Source organism: Dermacentor albipictus, chromosome 2 (assembly GCF_038994185.2).
Source record: "Dermacentor albipictus isolate Rhodes 1998 colony chromosome 2, USDA_Dalb.pri_finalv2, whole genome shotgun sequence".
Lineage (NCBI taxonomy): Eukaryota > Metazoa > Arthropoda > Arachnida > Ixodida > Ixodidae > Dermacentor > Dermacentor albipictus.
In genome coordinates this window covers 202,505,562-202,530,710 of record NC_091822.1, presented here as the reverse complement: position 1 = coordinate 202,530,710, position 25,149 = coordinate 202,505,562, and the positions used below count along the sequence as shown (strand labels likewise).

Sequence of the window (25,149 nt, the reverse complement as noted above, 5' to 3'; positions counted from 1 at the left end):
GTCTGACCACAATCTTCATTTCGTCCTTTGGCAGTGGTGGCATCTTGCTGCCCCGGATAATCTTGCTTTTAGCTTCTTTATATCTATTTCGGTCCGGCAGCGTATCTTGGCCGTCGGGGTGGGCCGCGGACGAGTTTGCGCCAAGAAGCCCGGAAGCGTTCTAGCAAACGCGCCGTTTGGCGACCGTTATCCAGCCAGAACCTTTCCCAAAACCTTCGGGGGCTAAATCGTCCCCATCGTCTTCCATCGCACAAAAAAGCGGTGAACTGGCGCCTCCAGGCTAACGCAGGCCAGCGTCTCGTCGAGACCGGCGCCGTTGCGTTTAGCGTTAGGGCTAGCACTCAGTCCGGCGTCGTCGGCACAAGATCGGCGATAAATGTTCAGAAACTCCACCCACCTCCGAAAAACTGGTATCCACGTGTTTTGTAGAACTTCACTGAAATAATGCACGCAAAGTCCACGGGCCACCACTTCATAAACCTCGAAGAGATCGAGAAAAAGCAGGAGCCGATCGGAGCGCGTCCGACCTACTCGGCGTCATCTTCCTCTCCAGGTTTCATATACCACAGATTATATTTCTGTAAAAAAATTACCTGAGCTACTAAGTGTAGAAATTCGCAATATGCTTCCCAGTAGTATGCATGAAAGTACCCCGGAAATTACGTTCGATGACATTTTTTCAGACCACGCGAAACTACTACCTTAGGCATTTTAAACAGCATATTACAAGATCATCTAAGCACTCTAGCAACAAACATTACGACTGCTACAGATATACATATCGCAATGCAAGGAAAAAAAACTGGCATCGAAATATTTGGTCCTGCCGGTCTTCTCCCTTTACGGGCCACTAAAGGCAAATAATAAGTTGACGTGGACAGTTTATATGCCATTCCCGAAACCCCGTAACGCTTGTGTCGTGCCAAGAATGGACTTGGTTTACGAGATAATTGCATCTGAAGGGTCCGAATACCTTTTTTTGACATTCAAATCTCCCGCCACCCAACCGGGGAGTGGTGACGTTGCATACGCCCTTTGCTGCCGTCGGCGCCAGACAGAGAGGCCGCTGCGCCTGCTTTTTTTGGTCAAGTGGCGTAGCGCGTTCGGGCATCGCGCGGAAGTTGAATTGTCTGCTACTCGCAGTTCGAGCGAGTTTCGCGAGCCAGCAAAACCAGCGCAGCACTACGCGATAACTGGTGGCACGCGAAAGCGTGGGCGGCGCGAAGTCGAGTGAAAACGAAACCTTTCGACCATCCGCGTCTTTGTAAAGTGCATTTTCAAATAGTTCTTTTTTTCTAAAAATGAAACAGAACTGAATAAGTAGCATTTTATTTCGTCTTACAATACAATGATGTTTTTTCGCAACGATTAGTTGAGTACTAGTGACAGAATTTAACTGAGGAGTGCTTTCGTCATCTGGCAAGTGCTTGAATCCTGCCCTGCATGAATCACGTCCTGCATTTACCTCAGTTTCTCGATTATTAAGGCCCTGTTCGCGTTAATATTGACGCCTTAGAGATTCTCATGCACTAATCTATCACTTTAGCTTGACTTAGTGCTTTAGTGTCCCTTTAAGGGTGCCTGATTTTGTGCCTATTTTTTTTCGCGGTGTTTATAGCAGTAATTCTAACTTTACGTAAATTAGACCAAACGATTACAACAGCTGGTATTCACTATCTGTGTAGTGATTCGTCCATGTTAAATTTTTCACTTGCTAGTTCCTGCCCATCTGCAATGTGCTCATTTGTTTGGTGTATCCGGTCATAAAGGTTTGTTTTTTAATGACACTGCCGGTTCACTGGCAAAGACATCACGTTTTGGTCTAGTCCTTCCTGTTCTACAAGTGACACATCACGGCCGCGGTCAGATTCGGAAAGCCTCGCCAAAACCAGTTCCGACTGTTTCGACAAGCGTTCGCTCGCCGACGACGCTCAACGCAGGAATCTTAACAGGCAAGCCGTAGTGGGGAGACTGAGGATCAATTCTGACACCACGTGGGGCCCCTTAAGGTGCACATGATTCGCCGGAAATAGGTCTTATTCATCAAGGTCGCCGAAGTCTGCTGTCTGTTTTTTGACTTGCGGGGAACTGCAGACTTCAGGAACTCCCACAGTCGAGCCGTTTTTAATCACGCGCGAAATAGGCGTGAATGATACGTGTCTCAACAAAATTCATTCTTTCTGGAGCAGGCAACGCTAACGGCTCACAAAGCAACCCTTTAATTACATTTACCACGGACGAAAAAAATGCAGGGATACATGCGCAGTTGTGCGAATGGTGCTCGTTTTACGCCAGGTGGACATTACGTGCGCGAACAATTCCACTCGTCAAGCACGTAGTTAACTGAAGTTCCCTGATTAGGTTTTTACGCAACAATTCAGGGGCATGTCGTAATGCAAAGCTGAAGCCGTGCAGCACGCAGAGCACGCCCATCGTTCGCCAGCAATCTCGCGCCTTGCACCACTTTCGAGAAATACGCCTTGAAAATACGCGGCGTATTCGATTAGTGCTCTTTTTAAATCTGTGACTGCATCTTTCAACAGTCCAGCTCAGTATTAACTACGAATGCAACTGCAACACATCTAAAGTTCTGGCAGTGATGAGGAAAACGTTAGTCGTTTGTAAAATGACACCTTACTGGAGTTCATTGCAAAGCCTATTTCAAACAATTATGTAGTTTTAAGATGTAGCGTTTACTGAATTCATGTCTCGCATTGAAATCGACACGATCGATTGTAATCGAGATGAAGTATTTGATGAAAGGCTTACAATACACACACACACACACACACACACACACACACACACACACACACACACACACATTATATATATATATATAATGTTTTTTCTAGATAGCGTAAGTGAAACAGCTGACGGTGTAAGATTCCTTGACGCACGCCATAAGCCAGAAAATAATGTTTTTTCGTACGGGTTTTTGGCGCGTTGGCTCGTGCACTGCTTCATAAAAGACGAATGCCACACCATCTGCGCTTACTTCCACACCTGTGGCGAAGAACGGCGAAATTCCGCGCTCCGACTACAATGGTAAAACTACACTCGGTCACCGAGTCCAGGCGATGGTTTCGTGTGAAACGAAGTGAAACAGCGGCACCAGCCCGCTGCGCACCGGAAAGTGCGGTAAGACGACACGACAGGCGAAATCACGGGACACAAGGGGCGGGCGCCTCCTCCCCCTCTGATCGGATGGTGTTCGGCTCAGCAGCACAGGCCCCGCGACGCGATGAGGATGGGGCGTCGAGTGACGGCACAACACTTCAGCGGCCACCGCCCCGCGTCTGCCCACGAAGTCAGCAAACTGCTCGGGCAAAATCAAGAACCGCGTGACCACTCTTGGCGAGGTGTAGTTCGCACAAACTAGATTGAAAAGCACCACTCGCGTGCAACATGTCAGTGTCCCCCCCCCCCCCTTTTTTTTTACACATACCTTTGTTGCTGCTATTATTCCGGAGAAATTGACGGCCTCGCTGCTTTGGTCATTAACGAAGAAAACCTTGCTATATTTGGCGGAAGTTTCTGCGGCTCGAAAACATCGCTACACTGAGTCAAACGTAGAACTGACGGTTATGAACGGTCAAAAATGCGGAGGAGGGCGAAGATATGCGCTTTTCGACGCGTCCGGCGATAATGTGGTACGAGAACAGTGCACTGCGACCCATTTGTTTACTCGGCCAAGCAAAAAAATACTTCGACAGGAGCGAGTGCCGGTCAAACAGACGCTGCAATCAGTTCTTGTTTAGAAGCCAAACTGGTCACACAGCTCGCGGATCTGTCTCATATGCTCCGCAAACTCGCAGAACTGCCTTCAGTATCGCAAAGGCGCATGCCACGGCAAGCGCGAATGAGTAACAAAACAAAGAAAGAAAGCGCAGAGATGAACATTTCAGTATTGCTCTTATTAGGTTGCGACAGCGTCAAACTATAACTAAACCACAGCCGTTGCGGCGAAGGGGCTTTATCTGTGGGACCAAGACACACAAGCGCGAACGGACAGCAAACGGAAAGGCAGACGGACTCCAAAAAGTTTGGTAGAACTTACTTTCGAAGTGTCACGCCGGGCTAATATCCATATAGGACACCCAGGAAGGGCGCAGCAACGTGCAAAGTGTCGCCAAGAGGGCTCCTAACTGTGAGTCATGCCGCTAAGCACTCTTTGTATGTGTACGCACAACATCCACAACGATGAAAAAAACAAACAAAACTTAAGCGCAAGTACCCGCCACCAAGCACAAGCTCCATGCCAAATGTAGGAAGTTGCGTCGGTTGATTTCCGCCTATGACGTACTCTCAGTGTGGCCAAACCTATTTTTTTTTAATAAACGCTAAGGCAGTTTCGCTTTCGGTTTTTTTCATGCAATAAGTTATTGCATCTCATTCGTGTTTAACACATGCTTATATTACGTTTTTTGGTTTAATTTATAACATATTAACTAGGTTTTCTCAAAGTTTCTGCTCATGAACCAGCTTGCAGGAGGCGCGGTTGGCGGCCGCAACGCATCAATCATGGCGCTTAGCACGAATGGGAGGATCAGCCTTTACTGCTTCTGTTTAGCGGCGAGTGTCGTGCTCATCTCTCTTATTGGTGCCTTAGGTCAGCTGCTTTACTATGTTGTCGAAGATTACTGGTTGTTGCTCTCAACGGTGTACTCCACGTGTATTCACGGTGTCCTGTACATATTTTACAGACCCCGTGGAAATGCGTACAAGGTATGCTGGATGGACACTTGCGCACTCATTTTCGGATCAATATTCTTTCACTCGGTTGCGCCTGAAAGATAATGGCACTGTACGAATGTGTATTGCACTGATGCAGCAGCTAGTCAACATTAATATCGACGAGGTTTCTTCTGCCTGCGAGGTCTCACGTGTGTTGGTGTCGCTTTCTCCGACAGCACCCACCGCTGCGGGTTCGATTAGCGGCAGCCGCATTTCGGTCGGGGCGGAATGTAAAAGCACTCGTGTGCCGCGAAAATTTCAGTGCACGTGCCCAGGTAGTGAAAGTTGATGCGGAGCCCCCACAGCGGCGTCCCTCTTAGCCCCCTACAATTTTAATATGCTCTGACAGCACATGAAGTACTACGAGAGTTGATGCTCTGCTAAATTCTGCTGAACAATTCGAGCTCAAAAAACAATAAAGAAAGAAAGAAAAGCAGCCAGTCACTGCTTGAAGTGCATAACATAGCATCACCCTCACTAGCGCAGATCATGTCGCAGGAACAGTTGCGTCGTCGTGGAAGTCCTTTGAAATTTCCGAACGACATTGCGCAGCTAAGCCCGAAAGTGTGCCATCGAATCCCGGTAGCAGCGGCCGCATTTCGACGGAGACGAAATGCAGAAACGCCCGTGTACCGTGCATTGAGCGCACGTTAAAGAACCCCGGTTGTCTAAAATTAATCCGGAATCCCCCACTACGGCGTGACTCATAATTGTGTTGTGGTTTTGGTGCGTAGAACCCCAGAATTTAAAGCAAGAAGTAGCCACACTTGCTTGAAAATGGCCATGTAGGAATTGCTTTCAACGTAAAGTTGAATCTGCACTGACTCGCAGATGTCGCTAAGTATCGCTGTTGACTGCAACGATGCTGAAAAGTTCTATTATGGTTGACTGACTCGTACCCTCGTGCTTGCAAATATATTTAATAACTTGCATTGCTGCCACAAGTAGCAGTCGCCGGTGGGAGAGCAAAGTGAATTTCTTCCCCATTGTGATTGCACCTACTGTGACCATAACTCCCTCGTTGCATTAGCTGAATGAATACGTGTTAGGTGATGGCAGACTTATACATGTTACAGAAGAAAGTAACTGGTTATGTTCACTTTATTCAAAAATGTAATTGATTGCAGCGACCAAGTGCTGCCCCACAAGAGTAATGAAGCAATTACTAAAATGTAACCAATTAATTTATGTTACTTAAAATTATTACTAATATTGCACAAATGCAGTAAACAGAATGACCTTTCCGGGCTCTTTCCGTGCGTCCTCTGCAGCCCTTCACACATTGTTTTTCACTAAGAATTACTTTTGAAAACTTTTGTCAGTCATTGTCTCTTGTTTTCTTGTGAAGACATCAGGCAGCGACACCGAAAACTAACTCGATGTGCATGCTAGAGTCAAGGGCACTGTTGTAATGTACAAACACCTGGCATACAATATTGAGGTTATTCAGTGCCACAATGATTGCATCTGAAGTGCAGTGCGCCATTGTTGCTGAGGTTTGGAGAATCGTCAGTTGGTATCAACGTCCGAAATGGTTGTTGCCGGTGAGCCACTGTGCCAGTTCAATTTGTCGGCCATTAAGGTAAAAAAAGCAACCACTGAGCGTCCCAAGTTTGCCTGTCTGAACATGTGCGCGCCCATGCTGTGTGGCATGACCGTGGCTGTTCTGCTGTGGGGTCCCACCAAATCGAAATGCCCAAAGCTGCATGGCTTGTTACAGCTTGCCTTGTTAGTGCAGCAGCTAGTTGCTGGAAAACGTTATTGAATTATGGTGAGTGTTACTGAGCCTGTTTGTTTTAATTATTATTTTGAGCTTGATAACACAATTTCTCTTACTACACTGGTTCCCCTTATGTAATGCCTTCTTTGCAATGTTGGTATTCTGTAAATGAGTAAATAAAAAAATGTAAACCAAACAATCGCAATACTGCTAAAAAATATTATTGCAATTACATGTAATTCATTGCATATAAGCATAGGTGTTATCCAGTGTCAGAGGCTTCTTTTTGGACAAAGTTGCGGGCTCATGGCTTGAAAGTGTCTCAATTTCAGCGAAAAGTCACTAAATGGTAATAATGATGACTTACTCAATAATATGTCTTGTCTTTGTTGAATTGTTCCTTCATTTCTTCCTGAATGTTTTTGAAGGTACGAGTCCAGTAGTAGTGACTCAATAGTGAGAATGTGAAAAGAGCAAAGAACCCCACAGATTTTCCGAAATGCTGGCATATCTCAAAATTGTCCTTTGTTTAGAAAACCAGCTTTGACGCACCAATATGACCCACTAGTGATAAGCTATTTGGTATGTCTTTAGAAGTAGCGGCAAATGGAGGCACACATATTCCACTTCATATACAATGGGGGCGATGAGGAATTCTACCAGAGGAATTTACTGGCTATTTATGCAACTAAGAAAGTCACTAATAAGGTCATTAAAGGGTGCCTCACCAGGCCTCATAGCAAATTTTGGTTATACGCTAAAAGTTATGTGTCCTCTAGGGAGTGTTCTGCCGCAGAAAAATTTTTCAAATCGGCTCATTAATTGCCAAGATAGAAATATTTCAGTGCCGTGAACCGATGATTTCAGCAGGCTAGCCCCACTGCAAAGCGGAACACTCTCTCCACCCGCTCCGTCTAGCCTCCGCAAGCGAAATTCCTTCCCTGTGTTCTCCCATACCGGACCTCGAGGATCGCATGACACATACGTCATGGGCCCCGCATTCATTTTTTTTCGACGCTGCGCACTTCCGCTGATGGCGTTGCGCGCAGGCTGTTGTGATGGTCTCGTTTCCCACAGTGCACGATTTAGCGCACTGTGCACAAGGGCACATGACTAGTGGTATAATTAAGTGCTACATGAATACTGAGGCAGAACAAGCAGATTGCAGACCATGATCACACGCTGGAACGCGGTAGAAAATGGCATAGTTTTGGTATCTGCACATGTGACTGCATAACCATGGGAACAAGCAGACGAAGCGGAAGCACATCTCTCTTGCTTCGGTGCGAAGTAAAACAGAAAACATGCAGACATTCCGTTTGTGTGTTTGATTATTTCTCTAAACATCAATTCGTCAATTCAAGCAACAGATCACAATGACAGATGTTGCCTTGAATAATTGAAGTCGCGTGTCACCACGAGTGACGTCACATTGCGGACACCAATACGTAGGCACAGGACACCAGTATGTCACCATCCGGCATGCAGCACAGACACCACGAGGGAAAGAGAAAATGGCATTCGCATTGAAATTTCAGACCTTTCCACAGTGCGTAGTGATGTGTTTCTTTGCAAACACAATCGTTAGCGTTCATTGTATGCTCTGTGCTTATCGGATCGAAATTGTCAGACCTGGTGAGGGGCACTTTAAGACTCTAAAAAAAGCTGATAGATAACGATGACCAAGAAACTCGCTAAAGTTAGCGACTTTCTCGGTAATTTACTCTGATGCTGGGCTTTTCTCTTTTCTTGAAGGTTGTTTGGAGAGCTGCATTGCTTGGCACAGGGACGGGGCTTGGAATCCTCACTAGTGTCCATGGTTCTGACTCATGGCGGGTATTTGGCTGGTACCTGGCACTGCTTAGCGGCTTCCACTTCTCTGAGTACTTTGTAACAGCAGTCACAAATCCCAAGTCACTGACTCTCGACTCATTTCTGCTCAACCATAGTCGGGAATATGGTGTAGCAGCAGCATGCAGCTGGTTGGAATTTCTCATTGAGAGATACATTGCTCCAGGTAAGTCCATGTAACCTTTGTCGAACACATTGAGACTAATGCCCTAGCCATCATAAGTAGCCTCCCCGAACAAAAAAATAAATAAAATAAAAATAAAACGCATGCTATCAGGGCTGAACTTGTAAAGAGTAATTTGTCGAGCTTACAAACTTATGACTAGGTTTTTGTCAAAGTAGTTTCTTTGGCTACCTATGCACAGCTGCTTCTGTTTCTAGTGTCATGGCAGCAAGCAGAGAAAGCTTCATACAGGGTGCTCTTCAGTGCATTAGTCACAGCTGTCTGTATTGCTTCCACATCTTCCATGGTAATAATGATGACTTACTCAATAATTTGTCTTGTCTTTGTTGAATTGTTCCTTCATTTCTTCCTGAATGTTTTTGAATGTTTGGGCTGAACTTGTAAAGAGTAATTTGTCGAGCTTACAAACTTATGACTAGGTTTTTGTCAAAGTAGTTTCTTTGGCTACCTATGCACAGCTGCTTCTGTTTCTAGTGTCATGGCAGCAAGCAGAGAAAGCTTCATACAGGGTGCTCTTCAGTGCATTAGTCACAGCTGTCTGTATTGCTTCCACATCTTCCATGGTAATAATGATGACTTACTCAATAATTTGTCTTGTCTTTGTTGAATTGTTCCTTCATGGGCCCTGTTGGTGGCAGTTTCATATGGGGAAACATTTGATCAAATGCAGCCAATAGTGGTTAACATGTGCACTGCACGTATAAGTTATTCTAAGCCTAGAGACTATAGCGAGAGCAATAAAAAACGATAAACGATAAAGTAACACTGAAATAGAAGTGCAGAATGTTGGGCTTGTTAGATGACAGCGTGAAGTAGACAAGACAGGCAGTGCTGCATGTGTCTTGTCTGCTTCATGCTGTGCCCACTGTACTGAAATAGAAAATGCAAGCTGCTTAATCCTTTCAGGCACTGATTAATTCTGTTGATTGAAAACTTACTTTCACCACATTTCTTGCATCTTCAGAATCAAGAGCATACAGCTACAGAATATATGACGAATTTTCAGTTCTTTAGCGAGTTTTGTCAACCTTACAAAATGTGGACTCCATGCAAAAACTTGCTACAGGAACCTCAAACATGATAGCATTAACTGTTTCATGTCCAGAAAACTTGAAAAGCACCTATCGAGCCACTTAAAAATAATGCCTGGTTCTAAACATTGCGAAAAATGATGAAACAAGTGAACCTGCTACATACGGGCATTCTCTGAGCAACACCACCCAACTATCTACTTTCCTACTCACTTTAATAAAACATTTCACACTTTTTATTCAAACTTGCAGCACTATTTTCATCGGAAGTGTTTCAAAATGTACACAACACACTTTAAATATCATTACTTTCATCAATGCTTTTGTTGTTGATGCACTATCTTGGTGTACACAATTGTATGCAAAGTGCCTTGCAGGGTTAATGAAAATGGAACAGGAGAGTTACACGAACAAAATTGGTCCATCGTGTACACACGTAACAACACAAACGATTACAAAACAATTACACTAAAACGACTACAGACTGAAGACAGACTGAAACCTAAACTACGGAACTAAGCTAGAAAGAAACTATTGCAAAACCACAAAAGTTGGAGCTACTCCTGGTCTAACCGCGAAAGAAGCACGCATCCAACTCGCCCACTATCAACATACAACTGGAGGGACACACCATCGTTCCGTCTGAGTGTAAAGATATTGGAAATGGCTTTCCAGTCGGATCGCACCAATACAATATTAATTCACAAGCTTAAGAACACAACAGCCCAAGTTACCCACATGATCCGGCGAATAGCAACCAAGACAAGAGGCATGGGGGAGGCGGAGACGCTTCGGCTTGTCCAAGCCTTCGTTGTGTCTAGAATAACTTACGCTATTCCATACGCACTACTCAACGCGACAGAACTCAAGAAAATCAACGCAATGACCAGAAAGACATATAAGCAGGCGATGGGCCTGCCAATCAGTACGCCCACAAAAAGGCCTACTATGACTAGGCGTGCACAACACGGCTGAGGAGCTGATCGAGGCACATTTATCCAGTCAGCGAACAAGACTGGCGGTTACAAAAGCGGTGAGGTCCATTCTCTTATGCCTGGGGCTCTCTGCCCCTCTGAGCCATCTGCCGCCTCAGACTGTGAGCTTACCCCGTGCCATCCGGAGCAACATCACCGTGCGTCCTCTACCTCGCAACATGCGCCCAGTGCACCACGCAGAGCGAAGGGAGGCCCGGGCCCTGGCCATACACAAGCGATACAGGACTTTACACTCTACAGCCTACACGGACGTGGGTTCTTATCCCAGACGCACAGCCACAACAGCCACCATAGTCGTCAACAAAGAACATCGGAGCAGCATTTCGCTCACACGAAACAATCGCCTCCAAGCCAAGGAAGCGGCCATAGCCCTCGCGCTCTCCCAAACAGAGGCTGAAGTCATAGTTACCAACTCCCAACAGGCATGCCGCAACTTTGCTAGCGGCAGAATTCATACCACTACACTCCAGATCATCAATCAAAAGCCGCCAATGAGATCAGTCGTGATCGTCTGGGCACCAGCTCATCACGGCATTCCTGGCAACGAGGTTGCCAACGACTTGGCTCGACATCTAACCCACCGATCCGACGCCGAGGAATCTGAACCCGAGAGCATGCACCCTTTAATCTCGTACCAAGACATCACGCAACACTACAAGCTAACCCGCAGAACATATGCACGCCCACACAAGTCACTATCTAGAGAGCAGGAGCGATTCCTCCGAGCTCTACAGGTTAATACATTCCCCCACCCAACCAGAAATCACCTCATAGCCCCTACACAATTCTCTCCGCAATGCTGCTTCTGCGCAGAGCCCAGGTCCTCAGGCACATAGTAGCTGGTTGCAGAGCGGCACCATTAAATCCTTCGAACCCTTACCCCACTAACGAGCTTTGGGAGAGAGCCTTGGCCAGCTCCGACCTCGAAGATCACCAACGGCTGATTGCGAGAGCCCAGGACACGGCCCGAGCTCAAGGCATTCTGGAATGGGGACGCCTCTCCAAAGCTGCATTCACCCAATAAAAATGTTTATTCTCTCTCTCACAGAAAAGACTAATTATAGGGAGTCATGTAAACTAAGTATAATGAATCTTTAAACAGCTATGTGATATGTTGGAAAAACACTGAGAAGGCGGGAGGTGGAAATTCAAGATGATGAGCAAAACAAGGAACAAGGAACGAAGTCCACTTGCCAACATTTTGACAAGTGGAGTTGGCTCTCTCAAGGTGACATATGCTTTTCTCGGCACAGTATATATAGGTAGGGTCCTTCTAAGGGGGAGAGGGAGTAAGGCGGATGGGCGAGACAACCCTGTCGTCCAGGCACCTTCTATGAAAAAATGCATTGCCGTGTTTGCTGGCGTGGCACACTGGAATCCCTTACTTCATGAAATTAAGTAATAAAGGAATGCCAACATATCACATATTCTTTCCTCGGCACAGTATATATAAGTGGGTTTTTCTGAAGGGAAGAGGGGATAATGCGGGTGGCATGCCAATGACCGGGGGTGTGTTAGCGGCGAAGGTGTAGAATTGAAAAGAAAGGTGTGCTGTTCACCGGCCGTGTGTCACCCGGTGACACGCCAACCGGCTGACATGGCGCTACCGCACATTCCTCCACCGACATGGAACAGACACCTTTCTTTTCAATTCTACACCCTTGCCATTAACCCAACCTCGGTCGTTGCCCTGCCTACCCGCCTTACCCCCTCTTGCCTTTAGAAGGCCCCTATCAATATATACTTTGCTGAGGAAAGCATATGTGATATTGTGATATCTTGGAATTCCTTTATTACTTAATTTCATGAAGTATGGGATTCCAGTCTGCTGTGCCAGCAAACAAACTAGTAAACTTTCAGTAGTTATGGGGTACCTTTTGGAGACTATTTTGTAGCTGAGAGAATCTGATAACATTAGTGTTGTGAAGGTGGCAAAAGGTAACACCTTCTATATGTGCATATGGCGAATTAGTTTACAGATGAAAACCAACATTTTTAGAATAAACAGCTGGTGTTAAGGAAGAAATCACGGGTGCATGCAGCGAGTTGTAGCAAAGGAATGAAACGCACTGTGATGAGTCGAGTTACTTGGCTTTGCATAGCTTTTGCAGAAAGAACAAATGTGAAAAATGTATATTGCCCCATACTGAAACACAGTAAGCACATAGACTAGGAATATATGGACAATACCGAATTATTTGATCAGAGCTTAAAGGATGAAAATATAAAAACTCAAAATTTGGTGCCTTTAAACAGTTCAGCAACATGTATGACAAAATTAGCTATTTTATCAAGTCATGCAAATATTCTATGAAATGCCACAAATGTTGAGGCAAAATTGTGCATCTCCTTCCTCAGACATGCAATCTTATGGCTATTGCTCTTTTTCCTTTTTTTCGTTATAAAGAAAGCCTGTAAGTGTTCAATTCCAATAATTTAAGTAGTAGAGAATAGCTGGAATATCATCCTCAGAAGCTTCAACTCTTCTGCAGTAGCCATTTAATCTTGTTAAACCATTGTATTATGGTGAGGCGAAATTTGTTCCTGAGTTTTGGCACTTTGTCCCTAATTTGTTACGTGTGTTCCCATTTTTCATTGCTTTGTTCTAGGCATGAAGCAGATATGGTGGGTCAGCTACATGGGCCTTGCGATGTGCGTGCTTGGTGAAGGATTGCGTAAAGCAGCCATGCTGACAGCAGGCACCAACTTCAACCACATCATACAGAACCACCGAGAGCAAGGGCATGTGCTGGTCACCCATGGCGTGTATGCCCTCTGTCGGCACCCATCCTATGTCGGCTGGTTCCTGTGGTCCATCGGCACCCAGGTACTCCCCTTTCCTTGTGATATCTCTGTTTTTGCAAATGCATTGAAATTGAGCCTGTTTCGACACAAGTTTGATTTTGAGATGTGTGTTGCCTGGTGTGCATTGCCTTGCTGCATGCAAGATATGAAACTGAAGCCACGTTTGTGATTGATCGCTTTACTTTCACATGCATTACTTGGATGAACAAGTTGAGGGAGACATGGCAAAATAATCTTTTTTATGCACACGCGTCTGACTAGCACTGTTTTCGTATTGGAGAAAGATTTAATAAATCCTGGAGAGGCTAGCTTTCCAATTATGTTGTGCATTTACAGGATGGAAAGCAGTAATTCTATCACGTACAGCATCATATGTTCCTGTTTGTTACTTTTTCCTGCTGTTATGCTCAGAAGCACAGGTTCCATTTAGTTTCCATAGGGTCACGGTATAAGCTTCCCTCTGCATGATTGTTACGTCCAAAACTTGCTATGGTGCACCATTGACACAGCATCGACCATCAGTGACAAGTGCACTCACCGCTGCATGTTGCCGCTGAAAACAATCCCTTCACAGAACCTACTGTGCAGTGAAGAAGGATCCCTATTGTCATGCTCAAATTGTTGCTGGTTGACAATTTCAACATGGCTCATGACGGCTAGAGCCGCGAGGAGATGGACACCTCACACCTAATTTCGCGGATACTATGTCGTGAACTTCAATATGCAGTGCTGTGTAGAAACTGAAAAAGTGCTATAAGTACTCAAAAAGAGGCTGTTAGAGAAGATTCTACCCAAGCACCATGTGGAAATTACAAAATTCATGCAGTAAACGAGAAGAAAGGACATTAACCGAGGGGCCTGATTTTTATTAGTCGTATCACAAGAAGCCAGCAAACACTGACACCAAAGGCAACATAGGGGGAAATCACTTGTGCTTAGTAAATGAAATAAAGAAACAATAAATTAATGGAAATGAAAGTGGATGAAAAAACAACTTGCTGCAGGTGGGGTACGATCCCACAACCTAAGCACAAGTAATTTTCCCTATGTTGTCTTTGGTGTCAGTGTTTGTTGGCTTCTTATGATATGACTAATAAAAATCGGGGCCCTCAGTTAACAACCTTTTTTCTCGTTTATTACATAACGAGGGCCTCGTATCCAACAACATTGGTGCCTTCAGGCAGCATATGTGGGTTTATTGACCGGTTGCCATCACCCAAAAAGATGCCATTCTCGCGACGCCTGCAGCAGAAAGGATGTTCCACATTTGCCGCCAAGGCCTGTTAGTGGTTGCGCTGGCTAACACTTCCAGGGTTCTACTAGGAAACATAAATACCCAAGAAAGTGAATGGGGAAACGGTGCAGCGGTAGCTCAATTGGTAGAGCATCGCACGCGAAATGCAAGCATTGTGGGATCGTTCCCCACCTGCGGCAAGTTGTTTTTTCATCCACTTTCAGTTCCATTAATTTATCGTTCCGTTATTTCATTTATTAAGCACAAGTAATTTCCCCTATGTTGTCTTTGGTGTCAGTGTTCGTTGGCTTCTTATGATAAAACTTCATTTAGTGTGATTCACAGGTATGACCACTCTAAAGAATGGGTTTAATGTTCAGCCTAACCGCCGGGCTGCAATAATGACTTCTACTGAGTGGGTTGTCAATAATTTGTTGCCGTCCGATTCAACTTCAAATAAAGGTGTGTGAGAGTAGCTTTTTGTCTAATCAATAGTACAGCCACAAGTGTTATTGGGTGTTACGTTTACCCGAATCATACATTCTTTTCTGACATCCCCTCAAAATCATATCAGTGGGGTTTTGCTATATGTGAATGTTGATAATACATACAATGCATCGCATGAAATATTTTAGGTGAAAGTGTTACCGAAGGCAATTAATTGAAAGTACATCCCTTATGCTTTGCCATGATGATGTCCAATCGCGAAAACTATAGACGGAAAAAAAAATTAGTTGAATGATTAACGTGCTTCTTGTTTGCTGTGAGACATGCCACACTTCTAGCTTCTGCTGTACAAAAAGAAATTTGCTTAACACACACACACACGTACGTGCACGCAGCTACACACACACAAAATTTGACCACGTAGACTATTCCTCAATTTTCTCAATGACTACAACCATATTCATTTAACCTTACTAAAGCTAAAGAACGAATATTCAGACAGAAAAAATGGGTGGAGCATTTCTGATTGTTGACACAGTAAAAGTACTTAAAGGAAGTTTTGTGCAACTTAATCATAGCTTTATTTTATCACTTTTTTGAAAAGTTAACCTGCTTTTACTGTTCGCTGTGCCACCTTTGCAAGTTTGTTTGCATATTAGCTATATTTTACCATTGAGTGCTTGGTTGATAGAACATCAGATCATAACGACACTGCATGTGCCCTGCGTCCTTGCTTATTCAATTAGTCAGTCAATAGTATTTATTTCATTTTTAACTTGGAAACTTGTGTGTACTATGCTTAAATATTTGGCCACATAGTTTATGGTTAGCACAAGTTCATTAGTGAATTTTTTTTTTCTTTTTGCCACCCTCTTCGTTTCGTAGTTAGTATTGCACTTGAGACCAGCAATGCAGATTCCATAGGGATGACAGTAGAATGATTTTGGTACAAGTTTCACTTGATTGCCATAGTTACAGGCACAGGGCACGCCTATAATCATTGACAACCTAACAATGCATTGACAAGCGCACCGTTGGCCAACTGAGCGAATCTGTATAGATGAGCCAGCCCACTATGTTAGCCCATGTTCATTATGTCGTGTTGAAGGCAAATTTCTTTCATTATTGATGTCTCCCGGGAACTAGCAGGTCTAGCAGCTTAGAGCCACAAAGTGCCAGTGCAGTGCAGTTTTGCAGGCACAGCTTGTACTCAATTCTTAGGTTGTCATCAAGTACCTTGACAGATTCCCCATTGTATTTTTCTTTTTCTTTTTTTCAAGTCAGCAAAGTTCTAAAGAGAATGAGGTAACACCATTGAGGCATTAAGGATAATATTGAATTTCATTCTGCAGGCAACCTTGCCACAAATGAGGTCTGTTGAATAGCTAAGTGCAGTGGTGCAGAATGTTAGCATCATGGTTTTTGCCAGCACCATGACGTTTGTCTTCTTTATGCAACACAACACCAACCGTGGCGGCTCTGTGGCTATGCCGGGCACCAGCTGGCTGGTTTAAATTCCTGGCCATGGCAGGCAGGGGTGCCAAGCAATAGTGCTTACAATTAGGTGCATGTTAAAGAACCCCAGGTGGCTGAAATTAATCCGGAGACCCTGCTACGCCGTCTTTCATAGCCCATGTGTCGCTTTTGGCACGTTAAACCCTATCATTTAATTTTTGATGCGATTAGCATCCTTAGGGAGATTCACTCACATTGCAGTGCGAATGTGTGTATGCCAACTTCTAGGAGCTTACGGAATTTTACGTAACCTTATGTAAATGTTTATGGGTCTAGGCGAAATTGAATCCACATCACGCAAGTTCCTTAAGTAAAGCAGCACAACACAGCTGCACCATGCATTTCGGAAGCCATGCATAGGTTTTTCAGTGGTGCCACTAGATGGCCTAGCATGTTCATAGGGAAGCATGAGAAAGGAACCTGGCTGCTTTCATGCCTCATATATGATGTGTCTCAGTGGTGGGAATATGGCCTGTTGCTACATTTCTTCAATGGTAATTAATTGTGTCGCTGTCGAAAGTCACTGAGATTTTTTTTTACAGCGGAGCTGTTTACCCCTAGCCCCTGTATGCATCCTTCGCATGCGTTCCCAGGGTAGGTACCCTGGCCAGCTTATGTCCGTATAAGCAACAAGAATGTGTGCACCGATCCCGAAGATAGTGCAATACCGAGTATGCATTCCCAGGGGGTACCCTGGCCAGCTTACATCCGTATCGCAACGCTAGGGCAGGAATGCATCGGCTGATCCCAGAGATAGTGCAATATCTGGCCGATCCTTGGCGGAGGTGAAGCAAGCTTCAAGCACTCCGCCACTTTCCAAAAATAAGTTTAATGTTGTGGGTCCTCATACATCCAGATAAATTCGTCGTTGTAAGAGAAAAAAATCTCTCTCTCTCTCTCTCTCTCTCTCTCTCTCTCTCTCTCTCTCTATATATATATATATATATATATATATATATATATATATATATATATATGTATATATATTTTGTTGCGGGAAGAAAGCAGGCCCACGAGTGTAAAATAACGTATATTTACAAATGGTGTATATGGTGTTCAGGCAACTGCGAGACTTTGTCTTCCTCTAGTCCAATTCAACTTTTTCTTTCACTTCGCCGTAACATCACCCTCCCGGCGGGGTAGCTCTGTCTCGGTGCAAGTTATATAGCCTCACTTAATGGGGGGACATGGGGCTTGAGCCTGGTGACGTGAACAACATCGCTTGTTACTTTGGGAGGCACTGAAGGCTGACTGACTGGGGCGATCTCGTATGTCACGTCGGACAGTTGGCGCAAGATCTGGTACGGACCAGAATAACAGGAAAGTAGTTTTTCCAACAAGCCGACGCGACGTGAAGGCATCAAGAGAAGAACGAGGGAACCAGGTGAAAAATGGTGGTCTCGGTGCCGAAGGTCATAGCGTCGCTTTTGAGAAGCTTGCGAGACTTTGAGGCGATGACGGGCCACATCTCGGGCCTGGGCAGCTAAGGCAATAGGATCGCGAGCGTAACCAGTGCTGGGTGATTGTACTGTGGAAGGTAGCAAAGTGTCAAAGGGCAAGGTGGGGTCGCGGCCATACAAAAGGAAAAATGGTGAAAATCCGGCAGTGTCGTGACGGGACGAGTTGTATGCGAAAGTGATGTATGGTAAAGCAACGTCCCAGACACGGTGATGGTCGGAAACGTACATGGCGAGCATTTCCCTGAGTGTGCGGTTGAGTCGCTCGATGAGGCCGTTCGTTTGAGGGTGGTATGCGGTAGCAATCTGGTGTTCTGTAAAACAGGAGCGGAGCAGATCATCGACGACCTTCGATAGAAAGTAGCCGCCGCGATCTGTCAGCAACTGGCAAGGGGCACCGTGGTGCAGGATGACGTCTTTTAGTAAGAAGTTGGCGACATCTGTAGCGCAGCTGGTTGGCAGCGCTCGTGTGATGGCATATCTCGTGGCATAATCGGTTGCTACAGCAATCCATTTGTTTCCTATGATGAAAATTGAAAAGGGACCAAGGAGGTCGAGGCCCACACGGAAGAAGGGTTCTAGGTATATCAATTGGTTGAAGCAAACCAGTGGGAGGCATAGCGGGCGTCTTCCGGCACTGACACAGATCGCAAGAAGCGACATAACGGCGCACAGAGCGATAAATGCCGGGCCAGAAAAAGCAGCGCCACAGCTGGTCGTAAGTATGAGTGATGCCCAGGTGTCCAGCAGTAGGAGCGTCGTGAAGTTGTTGGAGCACGGCGAGTTGAAGGTGCTTGGGGACAACTAGAAGGAGCTCCGGGCCGTCAGGACGAACGCTGCGACGGTATAAAGTTCCATCGTGCAAGGTAAACATCCGAAGGGACGGGTTATTGGGCGAGGAGCTTAGGCGTTCCATAAGTGTTCGAAGAACAGGATCCTTGCGCTGTTCGTCGCCAATATGGAGGAAGCCGGAGAGGGATAGGACACTGATGTCCGAGTCTGCATCGGTGTCGTCCGGTTGATCCACGGGATTGCGGGACAGGCAGTCAGTGTCTTTATGCAGGCGCCCTGACTTATACATAATAGAAAATGTATATTCTTGTAGACACAATGCCCAACTTGCAAGTCGTCCAGTTGGGTCCTTCAAAGAGGAGAGCCAGCAGCGGGCGTGATGATCGGTTACGATGTAGAAGCTCCGACCGAAAAGGTACGGTCGAAATTTCGCGACCGCCCATACGAGCGCGAGACATTCTCTCTCAGTAATGGAATAATTTCGCTCGGGCATGGAAAGAATGCGGCTAGCGTAAGCGATGACACGGTCTTGGCCCTGTTGACGCCGAGCGAGGACAACGTCGATGCCATGACCACTCGCGTCAGTTCGTTCTTCAGTGGGCGCAGAAGGGTCAAAGTGTGAGAGAATCCGGGAAGTTGTAAGCCGCTCAATCAGGGTAGAAAAGGCTTTCTCCTGTAGTGGTCCCCAAGAGAAAAGGCGTCTTGCTTAAGAAGGTCAGTGAGAGGGTGAGCAATGTCGGCAAAATTTTTCACAAATCGCAGGAAATAAGAGCATAAGCCCAGAAAACTACGGACATCGTTTATTGAACAAAATACAGGAAAATTTAGCACGGCATGAACTTTCTGTGGATCAGGTTGGATTCCGGCGGCGTTTACGAGATGGCCAAGCATGTTAATTTCACGGCGACCGAAATGGCACTTGGAGGAGTTTAGCTGAAGGCCAGTCCTGTAAAACACGGAGAGTATGGTTGTGAGGCACCGCAGCTGGCTCTCAAAGTTCGGCGAAAACACAATCACATCGTCGAGGTAACACAGGCATGTAGCCGCGCAAGAGCGAGTCCATCATGCGCCCGAATGCAGCTGGCGCATTGCATAATCCAAAGGGCACGACTTTAAATTGGTACAGACCGTCCGGTGTGATGAAGGCGGTTTTCTCGCGGTCCATCTCATCGACGCTAATCTTCCAATAGCTGGAGCGGAGGCCAATTGATGAAAAGTATTGGGATCCGTGAAAGCAGTCAAGAGTGTCATCAATGCGAGGCAGGGGATAAATCCTTCTTTGTTATCCGGTTGAGGTAACGGTAGTCAACGCACAAGCGCCACAAGTTGTCTTTTTTCTTTACTAAGACAACCGGTGATGCCGACGGGCTACTGGAAGGTTCACTGATGTCCTTTCCATTATCCTGTCTACTCTTTCTGTATGATGGCCCTTTCTGTTGCGGAGACACGATATGGCCGCCTATGAATGGGGCTGGCGTCACCGGTGTTGATGCGATGCATGACAACAGATGTCTGGCCATGTGGACGGTTGTCCAAATCAAAGATGTCCCGATAAGATGACAGGAGGTGACGAAGAGCTGCTGTTTGCTCGGAAGGAAGGTCAGGGGCGATCATCTTAGAAACATCGTCCGCAGGCGTCGAGTACAAAGGAGTGGGCGACAAAGGTCAGTTCGTACTGAGGAAGGATTCAGAGGTCAAAAAAGAAATCTGAAATTTTTCCAAAGGAGTGATATGCGCTATGGCGATACCGTGTGGCAACACATGTGGCGAAAATAAAAAATTGAGGCTGGGCACCCGAGCGCAGTTTTCGCGGATCCGGATTAAGGTACTCAGTAGGTCAATATTACGCGACAAAACCACGTCAGTAAGCAGCGACACGACGTACTCGCCATCAGGTACGGGAGGACAGGGCGTCAGGAGGACATTTGTAGCCGCCTGTGGAGACGTCTTTGCAAATTCAGCAGAACATAAACAATGTGAAGCACAAGTGGTTGCTTCAGCAGGAAGCGGCAGATCCAACTGTACAACAACTACGCAGCAGTCAATTTGGGCAGGGTGTTTCGAAAGGAAGTCGAGGCAGAGAATAAGGTCATGAGGACAGTGTTCAAGGACGATAAATAGAACAACGGTATAATGGTCCCCAATGGTCACACGTGCTGTGCACATTCCAAGGACAGGTGATGTACTCCCATCGGCGACTCGCACAGTGCACAGTGCAGCGGGTGTCAGAACCTTTCTGAGCCTTTGGCGGAGAGCAGCGCTCATAACTGAAAGCTGCGCTCCTGTATCAATGAGAGATCTAACAGGAACGCCATCAACTTCACTGTCCAGTAGGTTTCCACATGTAGGCATGGTCAACAGAGGATTTGTGGGCCGGGTCGGAGTTGCAGCTTCACCTCCGGGAGCTGCACCGCCTAGTTTCCCGAAGCGAAGCGACCGGTTGCAGAAGGGGACGAAGAGCGGTGAATGAGAGGCGAACGGGACCTACAACCTTGCGGAGACTGGGAGAGGCTAGATCTTGGTGGAGCACTGTCGGCATTGATGTTCCTAGTTGGCGTATAGGGCGAGAAAGTACGATTGTCTGGTACTTGGCGGTAGTGACTCGGAGACGACCACCGAGGAGGCGACGACCAGTGGTTGCGGCAATGACGGACGATGTGTCCAATACCAGAACAATTAAAACAGATGGGTTTATCATCCGCTGTGCGACAGTCAGCGGGGTTGCGATGGAGTGGTGGAAAGCTTTGCGTCTGGGAGCGAGAGGTTGGAGAAATTTGGTAGGTGTTTGTATGGCGGACCGAGCAGAGAGATGGAATGCCCAAACTTGCTATTTCCTCCCGAACGACCACTTGTATAAGAGAGATAGCGGGTACGCTTTCCCGACAGTCCGAGCGAACTGGAGCCGGGCTCATGGCCTCAAGCTCACGGCGAACGATGCGCATTATTTCTTCCGGTCCTGTGGGCTGAACGAACCGTGGTGCGTCTTCACAAGATGATGTCGCGGCGGTATAGGGCAATCGGTCGAAAGTTTGAGCGACGCGGCGGCCCTTCGCTTGTTCGAAGCGCCGGCACTCCTTTATAATTGCATCCACAGTGGCACAATCCTTACACATCAAGAGATTGAAGGCATCGTCTGCAATACCTTTCAATATATGACCAATCTTGTCTGCCTTGGTCATGTTGTCATCAGCCTTGCGACAGAGGGCCAGCACATCCCGTATGTACACGGCATAGGATTCTGTGGACGTCTGAGCGTGGCACGCAAGTTCTTTTTTTGCTACCAACTAACGACCGACAGGTCTGCCAAACAGGTCTCGCATTTTTTCTTTGCAGACATCCCAGCTCATTAGGCCAGCTTTATGTGTGTCGTACCATTGCTTCGCAGTTCCCCTCAGATAGAATATCACGTTTGCTAGCATCATTGTTGGATCCCACCTGTTGTTGTCGCGCACTCGCTCGTACATTGTAAGCCAGTCCTCGACGTCCGTATTGTCCGTGCCACAAAATGTCCCTGGGTCCCGCGGATGAGTGAGGATGACCGTTAACACGGGCTGCCAAGGCGTTGTCGCTTGTTTTGGTTGATTTGCCATTGTGGTGGCAGGCAGATGACATCTGCTGCGAAGTTCCATGGTTGTACCCCGCACCTTCCACCAAAATGTTGCGGGAAGAAAGCAGGCCCACGAGTGTAAAATAACATATATTTGTAAATGGTGTGTATGGCGTTCAGGCAACTGCCAGACTTTGTCTTCCTCCATTCCACTTCAACTTCTTCCTTCACTTCACTGTAACAATATATATGCATAAATAAATATATATATATATATATATATTAGAAAGTGCACTTAGTGTAGCAAGTTGGCCTTCATGTGCTTTTTTTTTCTTTTAAATCCTGTTTGACGAATAATGAGAGGGGGAAAGAGTGTGGCGACGGTGCCTCTGCATGTAGCCTGCACTTCAGTTATAGCGTTATGCGCATTGGAAATGCCAGCACGGCTGCAGCATATGCATGGGAGCTTTGGTGACTGCAGTGGTGCTTGTGTCGGCACAGTGTGGTGCCATATTAAAAATAAATTAAGATTTTGTAATGTGTGCAGCCCATGTATGCAGCCTAAACAGCTTCGCTGGTAATCCATCCCCATATGAATGCTGCAGCAACACGAATTATATTTTTTTTAAGACCCGACGAAATGAGCAGTGCAGTACAGGCACTGAGGTATGAACGACATGCTATTTCTACCTTGTTTTTTCCTGTCTTCTGCATTGTTTGTGTAATGTTGAACTGGCAACACTACACACTTGTGAGGCCCATTAATGTATGATGTTTGACTGGATGAACAGGCTGTTGCAACTGCTACTTCCTTGTTTTTAGGTTGTCCTGGTCAACCCAGTCTGCACTGTGGCCTATACTCTTGCATCATGGAAGTTCTTTAGGACAAGGGTTGAGGAAGAAGAGATCACCCTTCTGACCTTCTTTGGTGAAGATTATGTGCAATACCAGAAGCGGACTTGCACAGGCCTGCCCTTCATCCGTGGGTTTCGTGCTGAAGTGTGAAGCCAGGGACCGTTTGTAATGGTGCCTGTTTGTGGTGTGTGAACATGGTGCCACGTGCGGGTGAAACTGTTCTCTTATTTTGGGGGGGACACTTCTCTGTTGAGGCCTATTTCTATTTGAGATTCCTATAGCTGGTTCCATTGGTCAGTGCACATTGCCCATTCTCAGTTTTCTTCTATTTATTTTTTCTTTCTAATTTCTTTTTTTCAGGAGGTGCATTTTCAGCTGTGTTAGTTTTCTGCTCTGCAACACTACCAGGGTGCAGAACGAAATGTTTCTTGTTCTGGTTTTAGTTTCGCTCCACTGAAAAAAGTTTCATTCAAGTGCTGCTCCAGAACGAAAAAAAAAAAATGATCCGTAATGGTTCATAATGGTTTTTGTTGGCATGCAAAGATTTTCTAAGGACAGCAATGATAAAAACATAGTATTTAATGTTCTCACTAATTGAATTACGAATTCTGAGATCATGTTCAATGCCATGAGTCAAGGCACTGAGCTTGATCTCAGAAATCATAATTCAATTAGTGAGAACAATAAATACTATGTTTTTATCATTCCTGTGCTTCGAAAATCTTTGCATGCAAACAAAAATCATTATGAACCATTACGGATCATTCTTTCTTTTTCGGCTCTGAGCATGGTGTCAGAAGCAGTACACCATTGAGTATACTCAGCGAAATGCGTGACCCCTGTTCCAATAAAAGGAACTTAAGTGAAGGTTAAAGCTTCGGTAACAAAGCGTTCTAACCATAGAAAATAAAACGATAAGGTCTTCAGCACGCATGCCCTGGGTTTTGCTACAATGCCACTCTGCTAGTGCATCGAGCGGCAGGCTTAGATTAGTGAAGCGCTCTACCAGCTATCGCTCGCGTTATCCCTGCCTCAGATACGCGCTAATGCTGACGTTGCCTGATGTCGGTTGTTCCAGATTCCTGACTTTCCCGTTGAACTGAAAACCGATAAAAAATATTTCGGTTTTACTTCGAAATAAAATGGTAACACTTCGTTACGTTTTCATTCCGGTCAAAAATATCTTTTTTTGTCATTTTTCATTTTAATTTCCATTCCATTTTGACACACTGAGCACTGCTATATCACCAAAAACAGAACACCAGAATCTGAGCTGATCCTTTTTGTTTCAAGGAGAATAAAATTCAATTCAATTCAATTCAATTCAATCCTTAATCCTAACCTGGGAATGATGTAGTAGAAACGTGACCTTATGTTATATGGTTGCGCTTGCACTGCAAAAGTGGTACACACAGAAACACTAACCTAAATGACGAAATAACCATACACCATAAAGTAATGTCATGCAAACTAGCCCCCGTTGAAGCACTCCAAGTGGAAATGAGTGTCAAGGTACTTAGAAATGTGTGTGATTTTACGTGTACTATAAGTACCAGAAGGCGTTCACATAGAGGAATTTTCACTGTGCAGAATTGCAAGCTCCCATGTATGTCTTGTGCACTTTTTATTTGCTACCTCTGAGCATAAGCCTTTGACCAGATGACATTGCACCCCTTGTACAGTGATAGTGCTGCAAAAGTGCATAAACCAAACCCATCTGGTGTTCTTGCTTGCACATCAGACATGAGGAATCTCGGGTATGCACTTTTCTCCCCACGTTGTTAAGCTGTGTCAAGTCGCAATAATTATACAGTTGAAAAGAACCATGTCTTGTTTCTCATGACCTCGTACAGTTCGTCTGAGAATGAATTCTCACTTGTGTCGTTTAGTCAGCTTAATGGAATCACTTCTTTCTGTGCTGCTGTAGCGACTGTACATTAGAAGCGAAAACTGTCTCCTTTGCCATAGAAAAGACAGTC

At 45.7% G+C, this 25,149-nt stretch overlaps 2 protein-coding genes and 1 pseudogene across 2 annotated transcripts in view; 1 reads left to right on the top strand and 2 right to left on the bottom strand.

Moving 5' to 3' along the window:
- The window catches only part of Ack-like (activated Cdc42 kinase-like), a 240,229-nt gene extending 235,950 nt beyond the window's left edge, over window positions 1-4,279 (bottom strand). The window contains exon 1 of the mRNA XM_070534618.1: window positions 4,061-4,279. The gene's annotated coding sequence lies outside the window, so the exon portion shown is untranslated. The remainder of the gene's footprint in view (window positions 1-4,060) is intronic.
- A 221-nt stretch (window positions 4,280-4,500) lies between these two features.
- Window positions 4,501-24,488, top strand: Icmt (isoprenylcysteine carboxylmethyltransferase ste14). Its single transcript, XM_070534617.1, has 4 exons — window positions 4,501-4,728; window positions 8,213-8,474; window positions 13,128-13,345; window positions 23,138-24,488. The coding sequence occupies exons 1-4, from the start codon at window positions 4,525-4,527 to the stop codon at window positions 23,318-23,320; spliced, it is 867 nt and encodes a 288-aa protein (XP_070390718.1). The 5' UTR covers window positions 4,501-4,524; the 3' UTR covers window positions 23,321-24,488.
- LOC139056480 (U2 spliceosomal RNA) lies at window positions 17,251-17,379 on the bottom strand (annotated as a pseudogene).
- Window positions 24,489-25,149: the final 661 nt, after the last annotated feature.

Bases quoted from the DNA above. Each gene is read 5' to 3' on its own strand.
- Icmt (XM_070534617.1), top strand. From the start codon at position 4,525: ATGGCGCTTAGCACGAATGGGAGGATCAGCCTTTACTGCTTCTGTTTA. The intron at 8,475-13,127 runs GTAAGTCCATGT...GCTTTGTTCTAG, and splicing joins TGAGAGATACATTGCTCCAG to GCATGAAGCAGATATGGTGG. The intron at 13,346-23,137 runs GTACTCCCCTTT...CCTTGTTTTTAG, and splicing joins TGTGGTCCATCGGCACCCAG to GTTGTCCTGGTCAACCCAGT.